Source organism: Dendrobates tinctorius, unplaced genomic scaffold (genome assembly GCF_039654945.1).
Source record: "Dendrobates tinctorius isolate UK_male_01 unplaced genomic scaffold, ASM3965494v1 ptg000011l, whole genome shotgun sequence".
In the NCBI taxonomy this organism is placed as follows: domain Eukaryota; kingdom Metazoa; phylum Chordata; class Amphibia; order Anura; family Dendrobatidae; genus Dendrobates; species Dendrobates tinctorius.
The window spans coordinates 7886757-7908164 of record NW_027361679.1 but is presented as its reverse complement, the minus strand read 5'-3'; the positions used below and the strand labels follow the sequence as shown (position 1 = coordinate 7908164).

Sequence of the window (21408 nt, the reverse complement as noted above, 5' to 3'; positions counted from 1 at the left end):
TCATCTGAACAGGCGGAGCGTGATTGGACACCCAGAATCACTGAGTGGATATAAGGCAGCTGATGCCCTGCAGGGTTGCTGGTGATCCTTTCTGCTCTGAGCTCTTGCAAACCAGTTCAGTACCTGTCTTCTGAAAGCTAAGTTTTTGCTCTCTTATTTTTCCATGAGATTGTGTCTGTTTACTTAGTGTTTGTGTTCTGCCTGCCCTTGTTGGTACAGGCTGAGCTCCATTTTTGTCTCTGGTCAAGTTGATCTTTTGCTCAGTCTTCAGAATATACCTGAGTGCTGATATAGTGATTTTGAAGTCTAGTGACTTCAGGGCCTTTTTTCTATCAGACGTGTTGGACATTATTTTGGCAGAATTTTTGCGGATTGCAGCCAGCATCTTTTCTGTCCTTTAGTTAGTTGGACCCCATCGTTTGCTCAACCTGTCTTTCTGTCTGTGTTTGTGTTTTCATCTGCTTTTCACCGACAATACCTGTTGGGGGCTGTCTATTGCTTTGGGGTCTGCTCTGGGGCAGTTTAGATTTCCCCTTTCTTTCTTTAGGCTTATTTAGTTCTCCGGCTGTGAACGAGGGGTCTAGGGCAGGGTTTCCCAACTCCAGTCCTCAAGGCACACCAACAGATCATGTTTTCAGGATTTCCTTAGTATTGCTCAGGTGATAATTGCTTCACCTGTGCAATACAAAGGAAATCCTGAAAACATGATCTGTTGGTGTGCCTTGAGGACTGGAGTTGGGAAACCCTGGTCTAGGGCACAGTAGGAACCCCCCACGGCTACTGTTAGTTGTGTGAATAGGATCAGGGGTCTGCAATCCGATAGCTACCAACCTCTCCGGTTTTCTGGACTTAGCTTGTATTTTTGTTTTTTCCTCCTTCAGTGACTCAATCATAACAGCCTCATCCCACATACTTTGTCCAGACCCATACCCTTAATTACCATTGACTCTGCCCCCTTGAGACACGGGAACTTTACTCAAGTCGTCCAAGACTTGGGGCTTCAGGTGGGGGCCATGCACACTGAGGTGTTAGACTGTTGTGTGCTCGAGGGGTCTGCCCTCACCTGTGGTACTGGGACTTCCTTGACTCGCTCTGCACAATCCTGTAGTAGATTGGCAGACTCAGGAAGTAGTAAAATGTAGTGTGTATTGTCAAGGACACTGCTTCAGTACCTGGTTGACTAGGGTGGATACCCAGTCTGTGCCTTGTTACCTGTTGCATTTTGGGGATGTGTTCTCGGAGCAGGGGTGCCAAGAGCTTCCTCCCCATCATCCTTATGTTTGCACCATTAATCTTGCTCCTGGTGCCAGACTCTATAATATCTCTGGTCCAGAGAGACAGGTCATGAAGGACTATATCACGAAAAACCTGGCTAAGGATCATATCAGACCATCCTCATCCCCCATTGCCACGGGGTTCTTTTTTGTAAAGAAAAAAGATGGGGGGGGTTACACCCTTGCCTGCATTTCTGTGAATTCAATATGATCACTGTCTGTGATCCTTATCCTCTCCCTCCCATTCCAGACCTTGTAAATCAAATTGTAGGGGCAAAATGGTTCTCTAACATGGACCTCAGGGGGGATGTATAATCTCATCCGCATTAAAGAGGGGGATGCGTGGAAAACAGCATTCAACATGCCTGGGGGACACTATGAGAATCTGGTGATACCTTTCAACACTTTATGACATCTTTAGTCACCTGGTAGGTAGATTCGTGGTTATCTATCTGGATGACATACTAATTTATTCACCTGACCTTGAGTCACACTAGGTACATATCAGGCAGGTCTTACATATACTCCGAGACAATAAATTATATGTCAAATTCGAGAAGTGTATGTTCTCAGTTGAGGAGATCCCTTTCCGGCAAAATTCCAGGCGGTACTGTTTTGGGATCGTCCGGAGGATTTGAAGGCGTTACAAAGGTTTTTAGGCTTCCTCCACTACTACCGTAAGTTCATAAGGAACTTTCCGGTGGTAGTCAAATCTCTTACGAATATGACCGGTGAGTCTGACTTCTATACAAGGCAAGATCTTTGAACAAATTATTAAACAACATGTATGTCAGTACCTCGATAAGAATGAAGTGATTAAACAGAGTCAGCATGGGTTTGTAACTAATAAGTCATGTCAGACTAACTTAATTTCCTTCTATGATGGAATCACTCATTGGGTGGATCAAGGAAATGCTGTAGATATAGTATATCTTGACTTCAGCAAAGCATTTGACAAAGTATCTCATACAATCCTTATTGAAAAAATGGCTAAGTATGGAATGGACAAGGCAACTGTTAGGTGGATTCATAACTGGCTTAGTGATCGGACCCAGAGAGTGGTCGTAAATGGCTGCACATCCAGTTGGAAGAATGTCTCAAGTGGGGTACCACAGGGCTCTGTCCTGGGTCCTGTATTGTTCAACATCTTTATCAACGATTTAGATGAAGGAATTGAGGGTAAACTGATTAAATTTGCTGATGACACAAAGCTAGGAGGGATAGCTAATACTAGAGAAGAGAGAGAGAGGATTCAAAAAGATATAAATAAACTGGAGAAGTGGGCAGCAACTAACAGAATGGTTTTTAACAGGGAAAAATGCAAAGTACTACATCTGGGCAATAAAAATGAAAAAAGCATATACAGAATGGGAGGAATAGGCCTAAGCAACAGCACATGTGAAAAAGACTTGGGTATACTAATAGATCACAGACTGAATGAGTCAACAGTGTGATGCAGCAGCAAAAAAGGCAAATGCAATTCTAGGATGCATTAAGAGAAGCTTACAGTTTAGTTCACGTGAAGTCATTATTTCCCTCTACTCCTCTTTGGTCAGACCACATCTGGAATATTGTGTCCAGTTTTGGGCACCACATTTTAAAAAAGACCTCAACAAACTGGAGCAAGTTCAGGAAAGAGCAACCAGAATGGTGACCGGTCTGCAAACCCTGTCTTATGAGGAAAGGTTGCAGGATTTGGGAATGTTTAGTTTGCAAAAGAGAAGACTGAGAGGAGACTTAATAGCGGTCTACAAATATCTAAAGGGCTGTCACATTGTAGAAGGATCAACTTTATTCTCATTTGCACAAGGAAAGACTAGAAGCAATGGGATGAAACTGAATGGGAGGAGACACAGATTAGATATTAGAAAAAACTTTGAGTGATCAATGAGTGGAACAAGCTGCCACGAGAAGTGGTGAGTTCTCCTTCAATGGAAGTCTTCAAACAGAGGCTGGACAGACATCTGACTGGGATGATTTAGTGAATCCTGCTTTGAGCAGGGGGTTGGACCAGATGGCTCAGGAGGTCCCTTCCAACTCTACGATTCTATGATTCCAGACTCTGGCGTAGATATTTGTCGTGGAGGTTTTCCTGCTTTTTAATAGGGTGTTGACTAGCCCCCGGGAAAACCCCCTCCCCCTTAGCAGTTCCCCCTCAAACTCCATGCCGCTAGGTGTAAGTTGGAAACCCATGGGTGATACACTGGACCCTGGGACAGAAGGTCCGGGAGCTCTGGGAGAATCCATGGCTGGGACACAGACATCTTCCTCAGCCAAGGAAACCATGGCCTTCTGGGCCAGAATGGGGCTACTAAGATAACGTGAGCCCTGTCCTCCGGGATCTTCCTCAGTACCATTGGAATCAGATTTAGTGTGGGGAAGGCATACGCCAGGTCGAAGTTCCACGGGATCAGGAGAGCGTCCACTGCATACGGGTTTTCTCTGGGATCCAGAGAACAAAACATAGGGAGTTGTCTGTTCCTTCTGCTGGCGAACAAATGTGTTTCTGGGAGTCCCCATCTGTGTACGATCTGTCCGAAGATGGCCCTCTTTAGTGCCCACTCTCCCTGTTTGAGCCTGTTGCGACTTAGGAAATCGGCTGTTAGATTTTGTTTTCCTTTTATATAGAGGGCTGTAAGGGATAGAAGGTGAACCTCGGCGATCTGAAAGATACGATTCGCCACTTCCATTAAGGGCCTGGACCGGGTTCCCCCCTGGTGGTTAATGTAGACTACAGTTACCTGGTTGTCTGAGAATATTCTGACGTGTTCGCCCTGTAGGGACATAAGGAAAGCACTTACAGCCCGCTCCACGGCTACCAGCTCCTTAAGGGTATGTGCACACAGTGCGGATTCTGCTGCGGTTCTGCAGCGTTTCTGCACCTGCGGGTCCGCAGCAGATTCTGCTGCGTTGTACAGTACCTTTATTTCCTATGGAAATAAAAAAAAGCTGTGCACATGCTGCGGTTTTTTCCGTGCTGTTTTGCTGCGGTTTACAAACCGCAGCATGTGAATTGTTTGGTGCAGAAACACTGCAGTTTTACACCTCATCCATTATGTAGAGGATTTACCTGCGGTTTCCTCTACAAAATCCGCAGAGGCAAAAAACTACGTGTGCACATAGCCTAAGGTTAGAGGAAAATTTCTGTTCTGATGATGTCCACGTTCCCTGGACCCACCTATCCCCCATATGAGCTCCCCAGCCCCTGGGGCTAGCATCCGTGGTTAGAATTCGGGTGATCTGGTTTATCCAGGGAACTCCCCTACGCAGATTTGGAATTAGTGACCACCAACGTTGGGACTGAACGGTATCGTTGGATAAGGTAACTCTACCCTCGAGGCGACCTTCTAGCTGACGGGTATTGTGTAAAATGTCCCACTGCAGGGTTCTGGTGTGGAATTGGGCCCAGAGTACTGCTGGTATACAGAAGAAACTTCTCACGAGGAGCTTGCTGGAACTCAAACCTCAGTCCTGTTCTGATACTCCGTATCCAAGGACTGTTTGAAATACATGACCAGGCTGGGTAGAAGGACAACAACCTCCCCCAACCTGGTCCGGCAGTCATTTCGGATCATTACGGTCTCGAGGGGTATTAAACATATACCCTCTACCTTTTTCTCCTGGTGTCATATCTGGGTCTCTCTCTTGTTGTTCTCCTACGGTCAAACCACCTTCTGGAGGAGTCTCTTCCTTAAGGCGGTCTTCCTAAATAGGAAAAGCGCTTCTTGCTGTCGCCAGCTTTCTCTAAAAGTTCATCTAGCACTTTACCAAATAAGTAAACCCCTTCGCATGGGATACCACATAACTTTGATCTGGCCTGCATGTCACCCGGCCAACATTTGAGCCACAAGGCCCTACGGGCGGCATTGGATAGGGCCACGGATCTGGCTGCTAACTTCACAGAGTCTGCCGATGCGTCTGAGAGGAAGGCCGCCGCTCCCTGGGCTGTAGAGAGGAAGGAAAGAATGTCCTGTCTTGGGACCTTATCTCTAAGCTGCCCTTCCAACTGGTCCAACCATACCATTAAGGACCTGGCGGTGCACATGGCAGCGATCGCTGGCCGTAGGGCTCCAGCTGATGTTTCCCAGGTTCCCTTGAGGAAAACATCCGCCTTCCTGTCCAGTGGGTCCTTTAAGCTATCAAGGTCCTCAAAGGGACGTCTTTTTTCACGCTTTGGTGATAGCCGCATCCAGTCTTGGGGCTCTGTCCCATGAGGATGAAGCTGTTTCCACAAATGGATACCTTCTTTTGAAGGCAGGAGGCAGGGAGCCTTTCCTCTTGGGCTTTTTCCACTCCCGTGTAATAAGGGCACTAATTTTGTCTACCAACGGGAAGGACCTACGATTTCTTCGCTCCAATCCTCGGAACATCGAATCCTGTACTGACTTCTCTGTCGGGATCTCCTCAATCCCCATCGTGGTGTTTACCGCCTTTACTAGATGATTGACTTGTTCTAGTGGAAAACAGGAGTGGCCCGATCTGGCTTCAGATGATGATGATGAGGATGAATCTGATTTAAACTCCTGCGAGTCGCTATCGGAGACCAGAATGGGGGATCTAGGGGAATTCTCCCTGAACCCTGTGTCCGGAGATAGGGATCTAACCGAACCCCTAACCTCCTGCCTGACTATCTCCCGTATACTGGAGGTAAAGAAAGCGGTCTCTTCTGTGACAAGGCGCTGTATGCATGGTCTACATAGCTTTCTTCCCTGACCTTCCGGGAGGGGAACCCCGCATTCAGCACACTCTCTGTGCTTGCTCTTTCCAGAGCACTTTTTCCCCTGGCAGAATGGAGAGAGGGAACATAAGGGGAACAGAAATTCACGAAAGTGAACTTCCTCGTAGCTCACTTACCCTGGTTCAGAGCAGCGCAGTACCGGGTTCTGTGGGGGGTCCATCGGAGCCGCCGATCCTTTACGGCTCGTGGATTTATCTGGTTTCGCCTTCTGAGTAGACCTATGTTTCTCAGAGCGGCTGCTGCTGCTAGACCGCTGCTGGGGTCTTTCTGAAGGCTGAGGCTGCATCTGTGGATGCTCGTCCAGAGGCTCTGCCCGCTCCTGCGACGCCATTCTCAAACAACACAGGGCCAGAAGCGCCTCGCAGCTGATCTGAGGCAGCTAAGTAGCCTGCCAACCCCCGGAACCATCCCCTATGGGGCTCACAGGTGTCCCTCATCCAGGCCTGCCGAGTACCCCCTGATATCTGGCTCCTCCTCCCCCCACGACCGAGCCCGCGGCGGGGACCGGAAACCCCCGACCAGGCGCACCCCGGCTGCCCAGCCCGCCCCCCAGAGGCGCACACCCCTGACGTCACAGCCGCGGCCCACGGCGCCTGCCCGGCACGTCATACGGCGCGACCAGGCGTCACCGGTCCGCGCCCGCGAGCCAGTGGCCCCCACCTCCGGCGGAAGCAGACGCCCTGGGCCATGCGGCGGATGCCCCCGGGCCCGCTCCCCCCGCCGAAGGCGACCGCCGCCCCCCCGGGATCGGACGAGGGGGGGCTGCCCAGACCTACCTACCGGGTACTGGCATCAGGCCTCCAGAAGCAGGTTCTCCCCCTGAGGGCCTATTCCACCTGCTGCCGCCCGCACCAACAGTCCCCCTGCCATGCTGCGCTTCCAGTACTCCGGACAGACCGAGGCAGGGGACCCCCGCTGCCTGAATCGGCCTGCCGGGCATGGGATTTCATCCGGACTCCCGAAGAGGTATGTTTGAAGGGATCCCCTGTCAGGGACAGGAAACCAACTGAGGCGGGAGAGAGGGCCACCCTTTTTATGTCTGTAGGTTTCCTGTCCCCAAAGGGCGGATCCCCTCTCTCATGGTGCTGTCATGGCGACTGAATAAAATTAAATAAAGATATCATGAATCACATCACCCATAAAACTCAAATCTAGCAAAATTGTTTTAACCATTGTTAAATGTTGTTTAATTGTCAACCTCATCCCGACTTTGGATGTATTCTTACCTCCCAGTTTGCAGGTACCTCCCTCAAATAGACTTAACAATACACCATAGTAATTATATGGGATCAGGAGCTGTGCCTGAACACTTGTCTCTGGGAGTTCGGCTTAACTAATAGCCCAGCTACTGCTATAACAATCAGGGCTGATTCCCACACTGCTCCTGGCACTTTAATCCTCTAAATGTTGCCACCTCAACACCACTGTAGCTACTGCAACCTTCATTTACTGTTTCCTTCCCATCATCCTGTAGAATGTAAGCCTGCAAGGGCAAGGTCTTCTTCCCTCTGTACCAGTCTTTCATTGTTAATTTGTTTACCGTAAGTGATATCTGTATTTTGTATGTAACCCCACCTCATGTACAGCACCATGGAATCAATGGTGCTATATAAATAAATAATAATAATAATAAATGCTGTGATCCATAATGATTGCTGCTTTTAGAAGGATGTTGAAGGGTTGGGGCTCCCTCTCTTTCCGCATTGGTAGTCATGACAACTGATGCGTCTGTCACTTGGGTAATAGTGACCACAAATTAATAAGTTTTCATGTATCCTTTAATAAGATGTGTAGTAGAGGGGTTACAAGGACACTAAACTTCAGGAAAGCAAATTTCCAACGGATGAGAGATGATCTTGGTGCAATTAACTGGGACGATATCCTGAGACATAAAAATACACAAAGAAAATGGGAGACATTTATTAGCATCCTGAATAGGACCTGTGCACAATATATACCGTATGGGAATAAACATGCTAGAAATAGGAGGAAACCACTATGGCTAAATAGAGCTGTAAGGGGTGCAATAACAGATAAAAATAAAGCATTTAAGGAATTAAAGCAAGTAGGTAGTGATGAGGCATTAACTAAATACAGAAGATTAAATAAATTCTGTAAAAAGCAAATCAAAACAGCAAAGATTGAGACAGAGAGACTCATTGCCAGAGAAAGTAAAAATAATCCCAAAATATTCTTTAACTACATAAATAGTAAGAAGCTAAAAAATGATAATGTTGGCCCCCTTAAAAATAGTCTGGGTGAAATGGTGGAGGAGGATGAGGAAAAAGCCAATATGCTAAATGACTTTTTCGACAGTGTTTACACAAGAAAATCCCACGATGGATAACATGATCAGGGATAAAAATTGTCCATTAAATGTCACCTGCTTAACCCAGCAGGAAATACGGCGGCGTCTAAAAATCACTAAAATTGACAAATCCCCGGGCCCGGATGGGATACACCCCCGAGTACTGCAGGAATTAAGCACAGTCATAGATAGACCATTATTTTTAATCTTTAAAGATTCCATAACAGGGTCTGTACCACAGGACTGGCGTATAGCAAATGTGGTGCCAATATTCAAAAAGGGGACAAAAACTGAACTTGGAAATTATAGGCCAGTGAGTTTAACTTCAACTTTGGGTAAAATCCTGGAGGGTTTTCTAAGAGATACTATACTGGAGTATCTGGAGAAGAATAAACTTATGACCCAATATCAACATGGGTTTACAAGGGACCGTTCCTGTCAGACTAATCTGATAAAACTTTTATGAAGAGGTAAGTTCCGGACTGGACCAAGGGAATGCAGTGGACGTGGTGCACATGGACTTTTCAAAAGCTTTTGATACGGTGCCACACAAAAGGTTGATACATAAAATGAGAACAATGGAGATAGGGGAAAATATGTGTAGGTGGGTTAAGAGCTGGCTCAGGGATAGGAAACAAAGGGTGGTTATTAATGGAGCACACTCGGACTGGGTCACGGTTAGCAGTGGGGTACCACAGGGGTCAGTTTTGGGTCCGCTTCTTTTTAACATATTTATTAATGACCTTGTAAGGGGCATAGAGTAGAATTTCAATATTTGCAGATGACACTAAACACTGCAGGGTAATCAATACAGAGGAGGACAATTTTATATTACAGGAGGATTTATGTAAACTAGAAGCTTGGGCTGATAAATGGCAAATGAGCTTTAATGGGGATAAATGTAAGGTCATGCACTTGGGTAGAACGAACAAGATGTATAATTATGTGCTTAATTGTAAAACACTGGGCAAAACTGTCACTGAAAAAGACCTGGGTGTATGGGTGGACGACAAACTCACATTTAGTGGCCAGTGTCAGGCAGCTGCTGCAAAGGCAAATAAAATAATGGGATGCATTAAAAGAGGCATAGATGCTCAGGAGGAGAACATAATTTTACCTCTATATAAGTCACTAGTGCGACCACACTTAGAATACTGTGTACAGTTCTGGTCTCCGGTGTATAAGAAAGACATAGCTGAACTGGAGCGGGTGCAGAGAAGAGCGACCAAGGTTATTAGGGAACTGGGGGGTCTGCAATACCAAGACAGGTTATTACACTTGGGGTTATTTAGTTTGGAGAATCGAAGGCTTAGGGGTGATTTTATTACAATGTATAAATATATGCGGGGACAATACCAAGACCTTTCTAATGATCTTTTTACTCTTAGACCTGTGACGGGGACAAGGGGGCATCCTCTACGTCTGGAGGAAAGAAGGTTTAAGCATAATAACAGACGCGGATTCTTTACTGTACGAGCAGTGAGACTATGGAACTCTCTGCCATATGATGTTGTAATGAGTGATTCCCTACTAAAATTTAAGAGGGGACTGGATGCCTTTCTTGAAAAGTATAATATTACAGGATATATACACTAGTTTCCTTAGTGTTGCGTTGATCCAGGGAGCTAGTCTGATTGCCGTATGTGGAGTCGGGAAGGAATTTTTTTCTCCAATGTGAAGCTTACTGTTTGCCACATGGGTTTTTTTTGTCTTCCTCTGGATCAACAAGTTAGGGCAAGTTAGGATAGGATATGGGTTGAACTAGATGGACTTAAAGTCTCCCTTCAACCTTAATTACTATGTTACTATGTTATGTCAGCTACATTATTCTATTAGACCCTACCAGAAGCAGGGTCTAAGAGGAGTTCTGCCAGTGTAAACTGACAGCTCTAATAGCAATCAGACAAGCACAAGTTAAAGTTCCATAGCGGTACTACAGTGTATCACAAAAGTGAGTCCACCCCTCACGTTTTTGTTTATATTTTATTATATGTTTTCATGGGGCACTACTGAAGATATGACACGTTGATTCAATGTAAAGTAGTCAGTGTACAGCTTGTAGAACAGTGTAAATTTGGTTGTGCCCTTTCAATAACTCAACACACAATCATTGTGTAAACCGCTGGCAACAAAAGCGAGTACACCCCTAAGTGAAAATGGGAAAATTGTGCCCAAAGTGTCAATATTTTGTGTGGCCACCATTATTTTTGAGCACTGCCTTAACTCTCCTGGGCATGAAGTTCAGTAGAGCTTCACAGGTTTCCACTAGAATTCTTTTCCACTCCTCCGCAATGACATCACGGAGCTGTTAGATGTTGAAGACCATGCGTTCCACCAACTTTCATTTGAGGATGCCCCACAGATGCTCAATAGGGTTTCGGTATTGGCCAGTCCCGCACCTTTACTCTGTTTCTTTAGCAAGACAGTGGTCATTTTGGAGGTGTTTAGTGTCCTTATCATGTTTGAATACTGCCCTATGGCACATTTTCTGAAGGAGGAGATCATGCTCTGTTTCAGTATGTCATGTACATGTTGGTATTCATGGTTCCCCCAATGAATTGTAGATCCCCACAGCCGATATCACTCATGCAGCCCCAAACTGTGACACTCCCACCATCAAGCTTGGTTGTAGGCCAGCCACACTTATCTTTGTATGCTTCACCTGGTTGCCAGCACACACGCTTGAGACCAACATAACTTGATTTCATCAGACCGCTGCGTGCGTCAGTGGCTTTGCTTTCTCTAGCTCTGGCCTGTGTTCAATCTCACACAGACCTGACATGCATGGAGCCTCCTTCTCTGATGCTTCCAAACCAAAAGCTGACCCACCCAAACATTATCTAAAAGTTTAAATGTGATTCGTGTACATGGGCTACTCCCAAGACCGCCCCACTACCATCCTGCAGATCTCTCCAAAGATAAAAGTCCATGTCAGGCTTTCCTGAATCTGACTTACTCAAATAGTTTGACCAAATCCACACACTCTTTTATTTTGCATTGTAACCACAGCTGTGGCTATAATTCCAATGCACTCCATCAGATTTAGTATGCTTGTAGAGGCATCTCGGGGGACACGTACTGACGATCATACATGATACCGATCACTGCCTCACACCTATTACCAGGTAATTTTTACCCTACAAGTAACGTAAAGACAAGACCAGAAAAGCAATGTTCGAATTGTGTGTTTTTTTTTTTTTATTTCATCATTTCACCTTTCAGTTTTCTGGTAAATTTTATGGTAAAATGAATGAAAGGACAAAGAAAAGGTCCAGACTTTTGGTAGAAGGGGAGGTGAAAACAAAGATCACACGGCCTTGTAGGAGTTAAAGTTGTAACCTGGGTTTGAAGGCACACAGGTTTGCATAATTCATAAGTGTTTGTTACATACAATAATATTCATTGACATTATACCCTTGTTTATGATCTTTGCTCCGAGGTTCCCTTCAACTCTAGGCAACACTGCACTGGAACGTGACACTGACTAGAACCATCACTTTGCATGTAATGGTGCCTGGAGTTGAAAAGGAGTGAGCAGTAAAATTTACTGGAAGGCAAGATAGCAAGGGAGAGGCTGTGACTTCAGTTAGGCGGTAGGTGGTAGGCTCCATATCTGAGGGTCTTCTTGGGGGCCCCTGACAGAGCCCCTAGATAAGCACTTTATCCTATAATATTTATCATATTCTGTTCATTTTTGCAAATTAACTCCCCAGTTGGAGAAAAAAATTGCAGTAATCATCTTGAAACTTTTATAAATTCCCTAAATGTAATGTTGCTATGTAACTTCATACCTTGACACTTCAGAGAATTTTCCAGAAAATGATTCCAATTTTCATCACGCTATGCCAAGAAGCGTCAACACTCCAGGTCTAGTCATTATTAAACTGCTAGAAAATAAATATCTTGTACCCTGTTTCTGTTTTAACAGCTAACAATACAAGAACCTAAAACAGCAAGAAATTTTTACAAACCTCACGAGATGGTAGAACTTCTTTTGACTGGAGATAACGGAGCATATGTTGGCTTGGTGGCTGTAGACAAGGCAGTGTTTGTCCTAAACAGCAAAAACAGGCTCACCCAGGACAAGGTCTGTATTAAAGAAATATATAATTAGATGTGTCTATAATTGTCTTTTAAAATCTATTAGTTACTAGCATGAAAAATATGCCTTTAAATAACTAAACTATGTCACAATTCCTAGGGATTTGGACTATATGGTACTTTTTATAAAGGGCACCTGTCAGAAATTGTACCCAGTTAAACAAATTAATATGACTGCATAGCTCACTAAAAGTTAAGCCCAATGTATTGAGAACTAAATACAAAGTACAGCTCCATTTTGGAGAAGTGTATGTTCGTGTGTGTATATTCTCGCTGGTATATTGTCCCTCCAAATAGGAACCTGAAGGAAGAGCAATCCTCACCTGGAAATATATACAAATAGCTCTGTCTCCAAAGGAAAAACAATGCCTATCTATCTATCTATCTATCTATCTATCTATCTATCTTTTCTCTCTTTAATCCCTTAACGACCACTGATACACATTAAAACGGCAGTCAAAACGGGGCCTTATTCCCTCATTGCTGTTTTAAAACAACGATCGGGATTAAGAGTGTAATGTCCCCCAGAGTCGGAAACACCCGGGGTAGACGATACCCCTGAGAATATCATCAAGGCCGTTTTTTGGTCCCTGGTGACATGATCACTGTTATTCAATGAATAATGGCGATCACGTAAAAATAAAAACTGTAGCCTGTTAAAACTATTTTCTCTCTCCTCTGACATGAGATAACATGTCAGAGGAGAGAAAAATAGGGTTGCCTGAGCCCCCCACAGTGCCTTTATACTGGATCCACCATCCTCCTGGCACAGATCCTTCTACTGTTGAAGGAAATGGCAACCACTCACATTTTTTTCATTGGCTGTAGGCTTTTGGTTACTGTGAGAGACCCTATCACAGTGATCAAAAGACCCACTATTTGATAAACATGGCAGCACTTGAGCTGTTCCTCTCTCTTCTCTCCTTGTAGTTGTTCTTGGAGAGAAGAGAGATAAACTACGTTCAAGTGCTCTCCTGTCAGTGAAAAAGTAAAAAAAAAATTCTAGCTCCGTTTCTGTAAATCCTTCCGCAATCTCCTAATGACCCCTTTGACCCCCCCATCTCATCCCCCTTGTCAGATTAAATTTTCTTTTATTTTTTTATTTTAATTCTTTGCAGTTAGGGACAGAGTTAAGCTTATTAGGGTTAGGGTTTTCACAAGTAAAAAAAAAAAATAGAAAAAATACCAGTGTAAGATTAGGCTTAGGTCTGGTAGTGTTAGATTATGTTTAGGTCGAGTAGTGTTAGATTAGGCTTTGCTTTTCTGTTAGGCAGGCATATCTAATATATAAAGCTCAAAGTGTGTGTGTATGTATGTATGTATGTATGTGTGTATGTATGTGACCGGGATAGGCATCCGCACCGTGGCAGCTACAGCTACAAAATTTGGCACAGTCACACGTCTGGACCCCGAGAGCGTCCTAGGCTATGTTGTGAGGCGAAATTTTAACCCCGCGCGTTCCAATTCACCAAACAATTTTGCCCCTATCTGCATAATGGGGAAGAAGTGTGTGCGTGTCAAGCCCCGCCCCTCATTATGATGTCATAATGCCCCTATCTACATAATGGGGAAACAGTGTGTGCGTATCAAGCCCCGCCCCTCATGATGTCATAATTGTTGCCATGGCGACGCTGATGTCCTAGGTTGCAAGCCCCGCCGCTCATTATGATGTCATAATGGTTGACTATGGGATGCAGGATGTGTGATGGGTATATGGGCACTGGACTATGGGATGGAGGATATGTATGATGGGTATATGGGCACGGGACTATGGGATGGAGGATGTGTGATGGGTATATGGGCACTGGACTATGGGATGGAGGATGTCTGACGGGTATATGGGCACGGGACTATGGGATGGCGGATATGTATGATGGGTATATGGGCACGGGACTATGGGATGAAGGATATGTATGATGGGTATATGGGCATGGGACTATGAGATGAAGGATGTGTGATGGGTATATGGGCATGGGACTATGGGATGGAGGATATGTATGATGGGTATACGGGCACGGGACTATGGGATGGCGGATATGTATATGGGCACGGGACTATGGGATGGAGGATGTGTGATGGGTATATGGGCATGGGACTATGAGATGAAGGATGTGTAATGGGTATATGGGCACTCGACTATGGGATGGCGAATATGTATAATGGTATATGGGCATGGGACGGAGAATATGTATGATGGGTATATGGGCATGGGACTATGGGATAGAGGATATGTATGATGGGTATATGGGCACGGGCCTATGGGATGGTGGATATGTATGATGGGTATATGGACACTCGACTATGGGATGGAGGATATGTATGATGGGTATATGGGCACGGGCCATTGGGATGGTGGATATGTATGGTGGGTATATGGGCACGGGACTATGGGATGGAGGATAATTATAATTTGCTATAACTAACCACAGTTAGTTACTATGCCCGGGCAGTGCCGGGCTCTTCAGCTAGTCTAATATATAAAGCTTAATGTGTGCGTGCATGTATGTATGTATGTATGTATGTATGTATGTGTGTATGTATGTGTATGTGTGTGTGTGTATGTGTGTGTATGTGTGTGTATGTGTGTGTATGTGTGTGTGTGTGCGTGTCTGGGATAGGCATCCGCACCGTCGCAGCTACAGCCACAAAATTTGGCACAGTCACACGTCTGGACACCGAGAGCGTCCTAGGCTATGTTGTGAGGCAAAATTTTAACCCCGCGCGTTCCAATTCACCAAACAATTTTGCCCCTATCTACATAATGGGGAAAAAGTGTGTGCATGTCAAGCCCCGCCCCTCATTATGATGTCATAATGCCCCTATCTAGATAATGGGGAAACAGTGTGTGCGTATCAAGCCCCGGCCCTCATTATGATGTCATAATGGTTGCCATGGCGACACTGATGTCATCATAGGTTGCAAGCCCCACCGCTCATTATGATGTCATAATGGTTGACTATGGGATGGAGGATGTGTGATGGGTATATGGGCACTGGATACGGGATGGAAGATATGTATGACGGGTATATGGGCACTGGACTATGGGATGGAGGATATGTATGACGGGTATATGGGCACGGGACTATGTGATGGCGGATATGTATATGGGCACGGGACTATGGGATGGATGATATGTATGACGGGTATATGGGCACGGGACTATGTGATGGCGGTAGAGTTAAGCGAAACGGGTCGAAAAAATTCAAAAGTCGCCGACTTTTGGCAAAGTCGGGTTTCATGAAACGAAACCCGACCCTAGGATGAGGTCGGCCACGAGGTCGGCGACTTACGCGCCAAAGTCGCGTTTCAAAAGTTTGTTTTGCGCTCTTTTTCAGCCAATCAGGATCCATGAACACTGTGGGCAACGTGATGACCTAGGCACGGGTCACCACCATCTTTCAGAAGGGCATGCAAGTGATTGGCTTGCTTTGGTGGGCGTCACAGGGGGTATAAAAGGGCGTGCACGCCGACCGCCATCTTACTTCTGCCGATCTTAGTATAGGGAGAGGTTGCTGCTGATTCTGTAGGGAGAGCGTTAGGCAGGGAAGAAGACAAAAAAACTGCTTCTGCTGCTAGCGATTTGGCCTGCACAACACACAAGTCACTGTGTGTGCAGTGCAAGGGGAGGCTATATTGTGGTGTATCAGTGGTGTTGGTTGTTGGGATGCCTTTTAAGCCTTCCTGACACGCTGGCATTGCTGTTTACCCACTGCTCCGCAAACTGCTTTTTTAAAAGCAATCCAATCTCCCTTATCCTCTAGTCACTTTTGTCACAGCTGTGCCATCGAGCCTGTCACATAGCGCTCAGATATCAGTGGGCCTCACACAATCCACAAGTGTCCAGTGTCCAAAAGTGTGCGCAGAGATTCAAAATCTCCATTATCCTCTCGTCACTTTGGTCACAGGCAGCTGTGCCATCGAGCGTGTCACATAGCGCTCAGATATCAGTGGGCCTCACACAATCCACAAGTGTCCAGTGTTCAAAAGTGTGCGCAGAGATTCAAAATCTCCATTATCCTCTCGTCACTTTGGTCACAGGCAGCTGTGCCATCGAGCGTGTCACATAGCGCTCAGATATCAGTGGGCCTCACACAATCCACAAGTGTCCAGTGCCCAAAAGTGTGTGCAGAGATTCAAAATCTCCATTATCCTCTCGTCACTTTGGTCACAGGCAGCTGTGCCATCGAGCCTGTCACATAGCGCTCAGATATCAGTGGGCCTCACACAATCCACAAGTGTCCAGTGTCCAAAAGTGTGCGCAGAGATTCAAAATCTCCATTATCCTCTCGTCACTTTGGTCACAGCTGTGCCATTGAGCCTGTCACATAGCGCTCAGATATCAGTGGGCCTCACACAATCCACAAGTGTCCAGTGTCCAAAAGTGTGCGCAGAGATTCAAAATCTCCATTATCCTCTCGTCACTTTTGTCACAGGCAGCTGTGCCATCGAGCCTGTCACATAGCGCTCAGATATCAGTGGGCCTCACACAATCCACAAGTGTCCAGTGTCCAAAAGTGTGTGCAGAGATTCAAAATCTCCATTATCCTCTCGTCACTTTGGTCACAGCTGTGCCATCGAGCCTGTCACATAGCGCTCAGATATCAGTGGGCCTCACACAATCCACAAGTGTCCAGTGTCCAAAAGTGTGCGCAGAGATTCAAAATCTCCATTATCCTCTCGTCACTTTGGTCACAGCTGTGCCATCGAGCGTGTCACATAGCGCTCAGATATCAGTGGGCCTCACACAATCCACAAGTGTCCAGTGTCCAAAAGTGTGCGCAGAGATTCAAAATCTCCATTATCCTCTCGTCACTTTGGTCACAGGCAGCTGTGCCATCGAGCGTGTCACATAGCGCTCAGATATCAGTGGGCCTCACACAATCCACAAGTGTCCAGTGTCCAAAAGTGTGCGCAGAGATTCAAAATCTCCATTATCCTCTCGTCACTTTGGTCACAGGCAGCTGTGCCATCGAGCGTGTCACATAGCGCTCAGATATCAGTGGGCCTCACACAATCCACAAGTGTCCAGTGTCCAAAAGTGTGCGCAGAGATTCAAAATCTCCATTATCCTCTCGTCACTTTGGTCACAGCTGTGCCATCGAGCCTGTCACATAGCGCTCAGATATCAGTGGGCCTCACACAATCCACAAGTGTCCAGTGTCCAAAAGTGTGCGCAGAGATTCAAAATCTCCATTATCCTCTCGTCACTTTTGTCACAGGCAGCTGTGCCATCGAGCCTGTCACATAGCGCTCAGATATCAGTGGGCCTCACACAATCCACAAGTGTCCAGTGTCCAAAAGTGTGCGCAGAGATTCAAAATCTCCATTATCCTCTCGTCACTTTGGTCACAGCTGTGCCATCGAGCCTGTCACATAGCGCTCAGATATCAGTGGGCCTCACACAATCCACAAGTGTCCAGTGTCCAAAAGTGTGCGCAGAGATTCAAAATCTCCATTATCCTCTCATCACTTTGGTCACAGGCAGCTGTGCCATCGAGCGTGTCACATAGCGCTCAGATATCAGTGGGCCTCACACAATCCACAAGTGTCCAGTGTCCAAAAGTGTGCGCAGAGATTCAAAATCTCCATTATCCTCTCGTCACTTTGGTCACAGGCAGCTGTGCCATCGAGCCTGTCACATAGCGCTCAGATATCAGTGGGTCTCACACAATCCACAAGTGTCCAGTGTCCAAAAGTGTGCGCAGAGATTCAAAATCTCCATTATCCTCTCGTCACTTTGGTCACAGGCAGCTGTGCCATCGAGCCTGTCACATAGCGCTCAGATATCAGTGGGCCTCACACAATCCAAAAGTGTCCACTGTCCACAAGTGTGTGCAGAAATTCTAAATCTCCCCTGTCCTATAGACACCTTGTACCTTGTTTTACATTACTATATAGTTTGTTGGATTTTGTCTACATTTCTACCAAAAATGAGGAAGGCTGGTGGAAGAGGCCGTGGAATTGGGCGGGGGTTGGCAGCTGGTAATGATGGTGTTGGTGGTGGATCTGATGGTAGTGGCAAGAGCAAAATAGGACCGAATGCAGGAGGTGCTGACCCTGCGTCATCGTCTGGCTACATAAGGCCTCGAACGCTTAGTTTTCTAGGAGTTGGCAAACCGCTTTTAAAGGCAGAGCATCAGGAAAAAGTTTTGTCTTACATTGCTGACTCAGCCTCCAGCTCTATCGCCTCCTCTTCTTCAGTTGTAAAAAGTAAAAGCACTGAGTCGTCATTGGAGGCTCATGTTCATGAACCACACCTTTCCTTGTGTCCTTCACCCCAACCAAGATTGAAGGATGACGCAGGCCATACTACTGATTACTCCATGGAGCTGTTTTCACATACCATGCCTGGATTATCAAGTCAAATGGTGAATTACCCAGGCCAAGATGAATCTGACATGGAGTGCACTGATGCACAGCCGCTGATGGATGATTCTGCTGGTACATTCACTCAGAGCACTACATTGTCCTCGCAGTGTACAGAGCCAGATTTTGACCCTGATGAGACTCAGGTGCCCCTTCCCGCACACTATACCACCATACACGGTGACACAGAGAAAGGTGCACATGACATAGAAGAGGAGGTGATGGATGACCCAGTTGTTGACCCAGATTGGCATCCATTGGGGGAAGAGGGTGCTGCTTCCAATAGCTCAGATGAGGAGCATCCACAGCAGACATCGACATCGCAACAGCTGTTATCTGGCAGGCCCGGAGCACTCCAAAGACAGGTTCCAAACATCAAAAGAGTTGCTGGACAGCTTGTCCAGAGGGTCAAAAGATCACAGCGTGCTAGGCCGCAAAATATCTGCCAAAGTAGGAAGAGTGCAGTGTGGCACTTTTTTGAACAAAATCCTCATGATCAGGCCAAGGTTATCTGTAAGAAGTGCGCAAAGACCTTTAGCCGATGGAAAAATCTGAAAAATTTGAATACCAGTTGCATGCTTAGACATTTAACCAGCATGCACTTGCAAGCGTGGACACAACACCAAACCTCAAGTGCCACATGTGCAACTGATCACAACGAAGGTAGTCAGCAACGCTACATTGTTTCCCCCACTGTAAGCCCACCGGTTAGCACAGCAGCAAATGTTGAGGTGTCGTTGCAAGACCACAGCAGTCAGGGAATCCCACTGTTATATCAACGAAAGACTGATTCTAGGCCATCAGAAAGAACACCAACTCCATCACCATCATCAACCCTCTCTCAGTCCGCCCTGTCCACCGCTACTTCCACCATATGCAGCTCTCAAGTCCAGCTCACCCTCCCAGACACTATGAGTAGGTCAAGAAAGTACTCAGTCTCTCATCCGCGTACACTGGGTTTGAACGCCCACATTGCCAAACTAATCTCGTTTGAGATGATGCCCTTTCGGTTGGTGGAAAGCACAGCTTTCCGCGAACTCATGGCCTATGCAGTACCACGCTATGACCTACCCAGTCGCCACTTCTTCTCTCGCAAAGCCATCCCAGCCCTCCACCATCATGTGAAAGACCGCATTGTCCATGCACTCAAGCAGTCAGTGAGCGGAAAGGTGCACCTCACAACTGATGCATGGTCCAGTCGGCATGGCCAGGGCCGTTACGTGTCCATCACTGCGCACTGGGTTAATGTGGTGGATGCAGGGTCCACAGGGGACAGCGGTGGTGGGACAGTGCTGCCTAGCCCATGGTATAGGAAACAGTTGGCTGTAGGCGTTCGACCCTCCTCCTCCTCCTCCTCCAGAAGCGAAAGCTCGTCCACAGAGCGCAGTCGTACGAGCACTCCATCTGCAGCTGCCACTGTTGCACACGATGTGTCCCCCTATCGAGCAGCTAGTGGAAAGCGTCAGCAGGCTGTGTTGCAGATGATGTGTTTGGGCGACAGACACACCGCCGAGGTGCTGGCCGAGCACTTGAAGCGACAAACTGAGTCATGGCTGGGCAGTGTACATCTTGAGGCAGGCAAGGTAGTTAGTGATAACGGCCGTAATTTTGTGGCAGCCATAGCCCTTTCAAAACTCAGCCACATACCTTGCTTGGCTCACACCTTGAACCTGGTGGTGCAGTGCTTCCTCAAAAATTATCCGGAGTTAACAGCCCTGCTCCAGAAGGTGCGAAGACTGTGCGCGCACATCCGCCGGTCGCCTGTACACTCCGTTCGTATGCAGAAGCTGAAGCGATTGCTCCACCTTCCCAACCACCGCCTCATTATCGACATTGCAACAAGGTGGAACTCCACCCTGCACATGGTGGAGCGGCTGTGCGAGCAGAGTCAGGCCATAATGCATTTGTGGGAGGATACACGGCCAGGCACTTTGAGAGCACAAAAGGGGTTGACAGGCGTGCAGTGGTCGAAGCTGAAAGACCTTTGTAAAGTCCTTCAGTGTTTTGAGGAATGCACACGGCTGGTAAGCGCAGACAACGCCATCCTAAGCATGAGCATCCCACTTATGCGTCTGCTCATGCAAACTTTGACGCACCTTAAGGAGCAGGCGTCTGCAGCCAATGTTGATGAGGAGGAAGAGGAGGAGGGAATCCTTGATGACATTCAGCCATTGTCTGCTCAGGGACCTCTCCTGGACGAGGTGGAGGAAGAAGAGGAGGAGGAGGAGGATGATGGGGATGATTACTTAGGGGAGGAGGATGCATCTCGTGGGGCAAGTGAAAATGTTGGCGTGGCAAGGTCTGGTACAGGGTTTGTGCGTGACTGGAGGGATGTGGATTTGCCAGAAAGTGCTCCTCCACCCAGCACTCGCAGTGCATCATTGACACCGGGAACATTGGCCCACATGTCAGATTATGCCTTGCGGATCCTAAAAAGGGACCCCCGCATTGCCAAAATGATGAACGATGACGACTACTGGTTGGCCAGCATCCTGGATCCACGCTATAAAGGCAAATTACAAAACATCATGCCACAGGAGAACCTTGACCTAATATTGGCTAATAAACAAGCAACTCTGGTAAATCGGTTGCTTGAGGCATTCCCAGCACACAGCAGCGGT

General features: G+C 46.7%; 1 protein-coding gene across 2 annotated transcripts in view; it reads left to right on the top strand.

The window, feature by feature from the left end:
- The window catches only part of LOC141100922 (venom factor-like), a 481958-nt gene that overhangs the window by 189411 nt on the left and 271139 nt on the right, over positions 1–21408 (top strand). For both annotated transcript variants that reach the window (XM_073589703.1, XM_073589701.1), the window contains exon 14: positions 12249–12407. In XM_073589703.1, the coding sequence (XP_073445804.1) occupies positions 12249–12407 (159 nt within the window). The remainder of the gene's footprint in view (positions 1–12248; positions 12408–21408) is intronic.